The sequence below is a fragment of the Pseudochaenichthys georgianus genome, chromosome 15 (genome assembly GCF_902827115.2).
Source record: "Pseudochaenichthys georgianus chromosome 15, fPseGeo1.2, whole genome shotgun sequence".
Lineage (NCBI taxonomy): Eukaryota > Metazoa > Chordata > Actinopteri > Perciformes > Channichthyidae > Pseudochaenichthys > Pseudochaenichthys georgianus.
Window position 1 is genome coordinate 29473531 of NC_047517.1, and position 9799 is coordinate 29483329.

General features: G+C 42.4%; 1 protein-coding gene across 2 annotated transcripts; it reads right to left on the minus strand.

The window, feature by feature from the left end:
- Positions 1 to 642: 642 nt before the first annotated feature.
- On the minus strand, positions 643 to 9349 carry klf5a (Kruppel like factor 5a). Of its 2 annotated transcripts, none has more exons than XM_034100067.2 (4): positions 8927 to 9345; positions 6834 to 7950; positions 5651 to 5710; positions 643 to 3035 (listed from the first exon to the last, which is right to left on the minus strand). In XM_034100067.2, the coding sequence occupies exons 1-4, from the start codon at positions 9089 to 9091 to the stop codon at positions 2857 to 2859; spliced, it is 1521 nt and encodes a 506-aa protein (XP_033955958.1). In that variant the 5' UTR covers positions 9092 to 9345; the 3' UTR covers positions 643 to 2856. The 2 variants fall into 2 exon arrangements, with proteins under 2 accessions (XP_033955958.1, XP_033955959.1); XM_034100068.2 differs by lacking the exon at positions 643 to 3035 and adding an exon at positions 4869 to 5463 and having other exon boundaries at positions 8927 to 9349.
- Positions 9350 to 9799: the final 450 nt, after the last annotated feature.

Genomic DNA, 9799 nt, shown 5'->3' on the forward strand with positions numbered 1-9799 from the left:
CCCTCCACCTCCTTATTTTTCTGACATCTGAGGTAGATTACAACAGAGACCCTGGGTCACATTTATGACTTAAATCAAGAACATATGTTGCGTGTGTGTGTGTGTGTGCGCACACGTGTTTGTACATCCATTTCAGTGGGATTCCCCTCCGGTCCCTGAGTGGTGGTCAGATTTATTTTCTTATCCATTGTCTCTTGCTGGGACATCAAAGGACCATTGTTTGTTGATCAGCGAGGGTGCTGCAGGTTACTCACAGGTCCCGTAAGAGAACGCTTGGCCTCTCCTCCACATCTCCCCTTCTTATCTCCCTTTACTGAAACTGACCTTCTAAGCATGTCGGATCGCGGCAGAGAATTCCTGACACAGTGGATCAGCGCAACACAAAAAACATGTTTTGATTATAAGAGACTGAAATGTGGTTATGTCCCATTTGTTTCATTTAGGCCTGGTCAAGGCTTGTTCTAAAAACACCACATTCGGTCTGTAAACAATATCATACTCGAACAAAATGTACTTTAATACAAACCTCATGGACAAAAACACTTAAATGTACCGCATGCTTTGATGAGTACAGCACTGAAATTCAGTCATTCTTAGCGGGTAAAAGAAGAAATGTCCCATTAACTTCAGCACAACAGCACATATGTAAAAGTGTCAGTTGACTTTATTAGGATCGGTTTCACTCAGTTGAAGAAAAAACAACTTTTGTCTTTGGAACGTTTACCTAGGAAGAAAACAAGTCTACAAAATAAGTTGCTGGAAGGACAATATATAAAACAATGGCATCAAAATAAAAAAAATAAAAAACAGGCTCAAATATTTTTGGATGCAGGGCATTTTCCTCTTTGTGCCCTTTTGTTTACAAAACAATGACAAAAAAGGGAAACTTAAAAAAAAATAAAATCAATACTTATTTACAGTGCATATATTTACATTAAGGCATTTTTGCTGGGGAGAAAGACGGTTGATCTGATACAACCCCCAGTTCTACACAAATAAATAGTCAGATTTACCATGATACATTACAGTGCTATATCATATGTATGCTACCTGCAGTGAATGAACAAATACAGTTATAGGTGCAGGCAGAATCACACAATCAAAGCGGACAAGCGTATGTTGAAATGTTCACATTTGTTCGGTCTTTAAAAATACTCTCATGTCCAGATGTCAATTAAAATAGTCCATTATAGTCAGTGTGACTTGACATTTCCCTAAAGCAATTTCAATGAAAGCGATGGGGAACAAAATCCTTTTTTAGTGAAAAAATAAATATCTTCCTAAGTTTAACTAAAGTCTCTTTGAGATCAATCAATCAAAATCAGCTGGGTATCTTACAAAGTTAGTGTTTTTGATTATTTTGCCCTGATTATTTTGAAAAAAATCATGTTGTTTCACATATATTGTTAGTTTTGTTTCCCATCATTGACATTGAACATGTTTTGATTGGGGCTAGCTGCAGGAACACTTGCAGCAACAACTCTTGCAATATACGGACATGTTGTTTCAAGAAAGACTTTAAATATTGTGAACTTCTCCTTCAACAAAACATATGTCCGTGTTTGATTGACTGATAGAACCTCAATGTAATTAGTTGTGTACAGAGTCAGAGAGAAGACTGACTGTCATTTCATTAAAAAAAAAAAAAATCAACATCAGGAAGTCCGTAAAGTGGCCTGAGCCAATCTGTTAAATCACAACGAATGAATTATTTTTAAATGTCATTTAAAAATAATTCACTTTTTTTTTTTTTAGAGCTTTCAATAGATTAAGAAATAAAAACAGCACCAAGTGTGTTTAAAAAGGACTTTCTACATTGATCACAGCTCTGCTACCACTTAACAAAAACACATACAAATCAGAGGAGGAGGCACTTTATAAGGTGTTGAGGATGAAGATCATACTTTGGTTAAAACGTTGAACGTAAAAAGGCTGGATGAGATAGATGTACGGGTAATTGTATTTTGAAGACGCTTAATTCAAGCTTGTGCATCAAAATAAAGTCAAATTCAGTTTTAACTGAATTAATTCTCAGATATGTCTACGGGTTCTGCTTACATTTCTCTGGTTGGAAATCCATCAAAAGACATCATGAATAATGTATCACCTAATTGCTGCTCTTTACCATCCATCCACCTTCCTCTGTCCTCACATCTCCTCTCTATAAAAACTAAAATCTTTCTTCATCTCCACCCCGCCCTCGTTTTTTCCTGCACTATCTTCCCTCTCCAGAGTATAAATGCCTTCAATTTTTTATATCTGAACAGCAAAGGTTTCTGTGGCGTTCACAAATATTCAGTCCAGGAGTGATAAGGATCTTTCCAGTGGTGAATGAGATGCATGGGCCAAAAAAGGCTCCGATTTAAGATTTCTAGTGCAAACCGAAGGATTTGGAAAAAACTCAAACCTGGATGTTCCAGTTATATGAGCAAACTAACAAACCATGGAGCAAAAAAAAATGTGGTTTGACTAGTTTTGCAACAAAAAAAAGCTTGAGACACATTTTGGAGCTACCATTTTCTTTTTGTTATAATTTTTCTTCTCTGTGTTTGTCCAAAGAAATCTATACTAAGTATATCTGGAGGTTAAGGGACCAGGAACTACATCTGGCAATTATTGTTCTACCTTACAACCTCCGATTCGTCCCACTCGCGTTTAAAAAGCAACATGTTTGTTAGGCTATCGTACGGTTTCAGCACAGGATAGCAGCACCAGGAGCAGCTGTGGTGTCATCAGGCAGCTTGTAACGTTGTGGAAGATGAAGTGAGTGCTGTGTGTGTCAACATAGTGCTTGTGTGTTTGCAGTGTGTGTGTGTGTATGTGTGTGTGTATGTGTGCGCGCGTGCGCAAACGCTGCTAGTTCTGGTGTCTTTTCATGTGCAGAGCGAGGTGGTCGGATCGGGAGAAGGAGCGCGAGCAGACGGCGCACTGGAAGGGTTTGGCGCCCGTGTGCTTCCGGAAATGGCGCGTCAGCTCGTCGGATCGGGCGAATCTCCAGTCGCAGCTGTCCCACGTGCACCGGTACGGCTTCTCACCTGCAGGATGTAAAGAAGAAAAAGTCTGAATGAGTGCTGCCGCTCCTTTATCTAAACTTGATCTAAAACGAAAACAATTATTTAGAAACCAAATCCTGAATGGTTATAAGCAGGACCTGTGAACTCATGCTTGCTATTTCTTGTCATTGTAAAAGTTATTTTTTTTGTTTGTTTTGTACAAAGAAATTATTTGTTAAAAAAAATGAATCGAATATCACGAATGTTGATGACGATGACCTAAACATTTATTTTCATGAACAATGTACGCTAGAGGGGGGAGGACAAGAACACTTTTAAGCTTCTTCTTGCCCTTTTTGAACATGACCGGCTATTTTAGAATTTGCTTGAAAGTTTTTTTATTTTACTTCTCTTTGATTAATTACATAATTAATATTATTGTTTGTTTTGTTTCCAACATGTTCAATAAATTGACTAAATAAAAAAAACAAATGGCATCACTGAGCTGAATTTCTGGTTAAATCACATGATCTTCAGCAAATAACAGATATGACAACATGTGATTATGAGAACCAAAGAAACTAATTATTATTAGTACAAACATTAACTCCCTGCAATACATGACTTACTCAATTGGGTGGAGCAACAGGCAAAACAGGCTCTACTGAAAGCTAAAGTTGCATCCCATCATACATACATACAGTCATCACGCTGTCATAGGCATTTATGAAGCACAAACGCTGCTCATGTTTCCCACGTTCAGCATTGTCTGACTTGGCTATTGTGCGTTTCTCTTTGACAGATGTGGTTTGTTTGTCTGTCATTCCAATAATGTTTACATATAGTGCCAGGTACTTTGGGAAAACGTGTGTGAACAGTCTCATTCATTCACGGCACGATCAACCAGTGGTGACTATCCATGCAGATCATTTTAGTTTTTATCGGCCCAGGTATTGAGATTTCTGCAAACCACCCACATACATACTTGTGACATTATTTATTTAATTAATGGAACAACATGTGTATCACAGCCAAGGACAAAACTTTGCAGGAAACACAATTATGTGTACTAGTATTTTTTTAATAGGTCTATGCATTTAGCTCTGTCAGGTAACAAAAGATAAAGAATTATGATCCCTTTTCTTCTTTCAGTAGTTTTTTATTTGAATTTGGTGCTCAATTTCAAGTTGGCAAATACTGCTTCACAATTGTTTGAATCTCAAAGCACCAAAAACATAATCCTTTTTTCCTCAATTAAATGTGGTAAAAGCAGAAAGAGATGTCGGCACCTGGACGAATTAAATATAAATATGTCTGCATGCTGAATACCACTAGAGTTAAGTGAACACAATAGGATTTATTTTGTCGTCCGTGTGAACAAAACCTCACACAGGCACAGCAAGCTTTGCAGCATCGCTAAAACAACGACAGTAATGCCATTATGACATTTAAATGAACAACAGCATCAACAAATTGAGGAACACACACCTGAAACTCAAACACAAATAGGAGAGACAATAAAATAACACACAAAAAAAGTGAACAACTCACAATACACACACAGCGACACACACACAAACAATCAGGGTAATGGATGTTGATGGAGATTAGAGTGGGAACTCCCACAGGGACAAAAACGCATTAGGAATCATCTCATCCAGATTACTGACAGGTGTGTGTGTGTGTGTGTGTGTGTGTGTGTGTGTGTGTGTGTGTGTGTGTGTGTGTGTGTGTGTGTGTGTGTGTGTGTGTGTGTGTGTGTGTGTGTGCATTCAAGCAACTGAATAAGATAAGTAGAATGAGTAACAGACAAAGATAGAAATGGGGGAGTGTTGAAAGTGGGAGGATGGCACAAAAGAGAAAAGAGATTGATTAGATGAATAAAAAGGATGGGAAAAGGGGGATAAAATAACTAAGTGGGCCTGACAAAAGCAGAGAGGATGAGGAAGTTGCTGCTACATCCCTCTTTACATGGCGTGCCCTCATCTTGCGGTCTATAATAACTGCAATAACCTCAATCAGCCTGCAGCATGAATGACGCCAGATTTAATTGTTGTGTCATGTTCCCAAAAACGAAATGTGAGGCACGCACACCCACAACAGTATTCTGAACAAGCAGTGCAGACTCATAAGTGGAACAAACTCTGGATCCTAAAGTGGTAAGAATGAGATTGGTGTGTGTTTGGGTATCCATACGAGTGAGGAGAGCGTAGATATCAACAGAAGCTTTGTTTTGTTAGCTGGAGTGAGGTGGGGCCCAACACCTAAGCCCTTGTTTGTTGATTTTGCCCAGGATCGAAGTGGAACAAGAAGGTATTTTTGTACATATTTATAATTTCAAAGATCCACACAATAATAAAGGCATTCAAACATTGATGTCTTCACAGGTCCTAGGAGAGACGGCACCATGCATCTAACGCTGAGCACATCGTTTGAGAGTCATCCCCTGGCAGAAGTGTGTCACTTCCACCTGTTTTGATGGAATAGTATATTGGGCAGAGGATGGGAATGGGGCAGGATACATTTACACACACATGCCAGGAACACAACACTCTGCCTAGCAACTTGGTGCCAGTGCAGATACCGAAATACAAGTCGCGTGGGCAGCGTATTTTTCCCCGTTTAAAAAAGATGCATTAATTGGAGGAATGTCTTACCCGTGTGGGTCCTGAGGTGGGCTTTCAGATGGGACGACTTGGTGTAGACCTTCTTGCAGCCTGACAACAGAGAGAAGGATAAACACAAACAGAAGTGTCAGATATGCGTTTACCCAATGTGCTGAGTAGTGGCATGCTAGAAATGTGAACTAATGAACAACAGAAGCTGTAAACGTTTGTTTTTGCTATTCTGATTTATCAAAAGTACACGTGACTGTGTAAATAAGGGGCACACATGCTTCTCGTATTAAAACTGTTTTCATTTGGGCGTATTTAAAAATAAACTGCATGCCAATAATCACACGTTTCTTTTTCTAAACATATTCTGACATCCAAGTCTGACATACAAGTCGAAATATTTTAAATACAGAAAAACAAGACCCTTTTCACAAAATAAACAGTGTGCGCGGAAACATTCTGAAAAGATTTAGGATTTTGATTGATTTAGAAAGATGTTTTTCTGATCTGTTCTGGCTTTAAATGAAAATATTACATTTCACATATTGAAAACATGTAAGGAATGAACAGCTGCTGCAGTGAGACTAATATTATACACTTGGTTAGAGTGTGGATGTGTCCTTGTGTGGATATGATAGATCTGACTTGTGGTAACATGCTGCAGGAGGCTCGGCTTAATCCTATTTTACACGCTGCCACAGGCTAGTTGACATTACATGTCCTACAAGTAGCTGCACATCGCACAAGTGCAATCTGAACCAACTGTCTAAAGTGTGACTGTATGCAAATTACCTGTTGTGGAGAGAAGATCAAATGACTTCAGGAGAACATTCAATTACTTACACCCACGCATGTTCATTCCACAATCATACCAGCAATGTCTTAAAAGCCACAACAATGTGTGAGAGCTCGAGAGTGAGTTAATAAAAGCAAGGTAGTTATAATACCAGAAGGTTAACTGTAAGGCAGTGATTGATGTTCTGCATTGCCAAAATATTGTAATGCTAGTGCAGCGTGCACACTGCCGTGGCTGTAGTACATATCGTGACTCAAGCCTGGGAAATATTTTTCCACACAACATATCATTTTTCAAAAATGCACGGGTGTCTCAAAATAGATCTGTTTTTTCTTACAGTTTGTGAGTGACCAAATATTCACCTGACCACAGCTCAATTTAAGAATAAACACAGTGAGAAGAATCAGAGAGCTGTGTACTTGTTCTGACCTGGGTAATCACAGTGATGGATCCGTCGTTTCTCCAAATCGGGGTTGTTCCTCCGGTTGTAGCGGGCAGACATGGTGTTCTGGGCTGGAGTTGGGGTTGTTGCAGGTACTTGGGGAACGCCTGAAGCTTGGCCTGGGGACGGAGTGGGAGCTGTGGTGAGGGGGAGGGCTAAACTGTCTGGTCCTGGGCCGGGGCCTATCCCAGGGGGGCTGCCTGCCAACTTGGAGGCGATGGTGGCTGCATAAGAGGGAGGAGGGGACATGGTGTGGAGCAGCTCCTTCTGCCTGTCAGGGCTGCCGGGCTCCGAGCTCGGGGGAGAGGGCGGCAGGTAGGGCGTCTGGTGCTGGAGGAAGTGGGGGTGGGCCTGAGCGTGAGGGTGTGTGTACACCCGGCCACCCAGGCCGCAGTACGCAGGCTTGGCTGTCTGCTCTTGTTGAGATGCAGAAGAAGCTACCGGCATGTCATGGAAAGGTGTGTGGATTGTGGAAGTGTGCTGTATCTGCTGATGATGATGGTGGTGATGATGATGCTGAGCCTCCATACCATTGCCATGATGATGGTCCAAGCCGGAGTTCAGTAGCTGAAACAGTGAGCCGCTGTTGTCATGGTGGTGGAGAGCGTGCTGTTCAAACTGCGGTGGCATTTCCTGTTTGATGAACACTTCTGGTACCGACTCGTCACCGCCTCCCGCATGGTTAAAAACACTGGTGAAGTCCGGCAACCCTGTTAGCGTCATGTTTATGGCTGAGGTTTCCATGGCACTGCTGCCGGGGCCATGCCCAGATGTGCTGCAGCTACTGGTGGGCGTTGTGTTGGAGCAGTGCAGCTGGATGTTGGGGGAGAAACACGGGGGAGCAGATTCTGTTTTGATTTGGGTGAGACCTGTGTGGTTCTGCTGCTGAGGCGGCCGCACCTGCTGACACAAGCCCATCCTCAGGTAGGCGGCGTCGGGGAGGTAAAGATTCATGTTGAGGGTGTAGGGGCCCCCTGTATGGTTGTCAGTGAAGAACTGATCCAGCGCGGACACACAGTCTCTCTGATTCTTCTGCTGGCTTTCCGAGTGAGTTTGAAGTGGTAGAGACTGAGGGGAGAGGTACCTGTCCATCTCAAACTTTGCCTGTAGATAGAAACACAAACAAAACAGTCTAGTTTAGAGACATTTCATTTTGAAGAAAACTTTAGTTGAATCAAATGTTTTCAGCTTGCTTCTCAAGAGCTACCATGAAACAATTCTGAGGCGCTATTTAGAGAAGACAAAGGTTTGATAGGACAGTCACCGCTAAAACATTTATCAAGTAGTCATCAATAGGCAGTTCCTACATTCCACATTCACTCTCTGGCTGCGAAGCTGAACTCAGGAACCCATCAGCTGTGAGGCCAACAGTTGAGAATCAGACCATGGAAATAAGAACTAACACCACTAGAAAAAACCCTAATAAATATCCACAACTGCAACTATGACAACAGACTAAAGAAGCAAACTCGGGCTGACCCAACTGGAATCATAGGTGGACAACTTGATGTCATATAGGGCCTTTTTCACTCTGTCTATTTCCTGTGAATATTAAGGCAGGTATAAAAGTTAGAGAAGCCCTGCAGCAGAGGATGAAACAGCAACATGAAAGGGAATAGGGAAACACCCATGCCTCTCTATCCGCAGCAGCAGCAGCAGTAGTCTGGGGATGGGCTGCTATTTCTAGGCTCCTGATCCACCAGCTGTTATATTGCACTCTCTCCTCTGCTGCACAAGTTTCCTGCTAACTGGGGACAGAGTTGCCGGGAGCTTTCTGTCCGGAGCTGGAGTCAGTTGTTGTCAGCGTGGTATGATGGTGAGGGGGGGGGTGAGACCAACAACTGCTGGCCAACTGGCTGGCAGAGAAAACATGCGGTGACTGCGTTTGCAGTCGGAGCGGCTCCGTCCAGCTGGCCGCAGCCTGCTCGCTAATCACCGAAAATAGTGCAAAAGAAAGTGGAGGTTAACATCAGCTAGGCCGATGGAAATTTAGACGCCAGCTAAAAACTGGATCTACAACCTATCTGCCACGCCCATTCAATGAAATACATCAAGTCGGTTTGATTTCTACCCGGTTTACCTGTGCGTAGTCATTGTGTCCAGTCTTGTCTGTTTCTGTGATCTTGCAGTCCAAGCCGAACAACAGCGAGTCCTCCAGGGGGAATCCTGCGGGCAGAGCCGCCTTCTGCAGCGGGTAGAAGGGGTCCTCCTGCCCGCCGCCGCTCATCGCCAGGGTCGCGGCCATGAAGCACGGGTGCAGCGCTGCTAAGGATCGCTCGTCCTTTTCTGCTAAAAGGAGGATGCTACAGCGGAGTGAGCGGAGTGGAGCCGACGAGGTGGCGAGCGTGAGGTGGAGTTAATAATGTGAGCCTGTCTGCTACATCCCCTTCACTTGTTTCATCCCTCCACCGGCCCACAGAGTTTCTATCTCCTGCTACAGGGCGGAGCGACCCAGTGTAAATACTGCACATGCACCGCCCATCAAGCGTTCAGGCTTTGATCATTCATTCACTGGCCACCGCCCTACGCCATCTAAATACACTGACAACAGTGTCGTAAACTAGGCTACAGGACCTGCCTGACAGACAGCATTAGCCATAGAGGAAGTCAAGGTTAATTCATGTTTCCCCTCCAGTGTTTTTAGTTTATATCAAATATGTATTTATACTTATATAGATAATCTCTAATAGGAATATTATATTGTATCTAAATACCTGGTCTATTCTTGCAATTAAAGTCACTTTTTAAACCTGATAGTCCCAAAAGATACACAAATAAAACACGAATGGGCAATTTAAGGCAGCAACTAGACCCACATGCCTCCTAAATGTCCGGTTATTTCAAACCCCACACCACCAGTCGGTAATACAGACTTTAAAATGCGATCCAAGACAATTTTTTTAAAAACTCATTATAAATCAATATTCTCAGGTTGGGTATAGCACTTCCATTG

Coding starts and splice junctions, on each gene's coding strand:
- klf5a (XM_034100067.2), bottom strand. CDS start 9,091: ATGGCCGCGACCCTGGCGATGAGCGGCGGCGGGCAGGAGGACCCCTTC. Junction 7,951..8,926: donor GACACAATGACTACGCACAG/GTAAACCGGGTA, acceptor TTCTATCTACAG/GCAAAGTTTGAGATGGACAG. Junction 5,711..6,833: donor CCATCACTGTGATTACCCAG/GTCAGAACAAGT, acceptor CTCTGTTGTCAG/GCTGCAAGAAGGTCTACACC.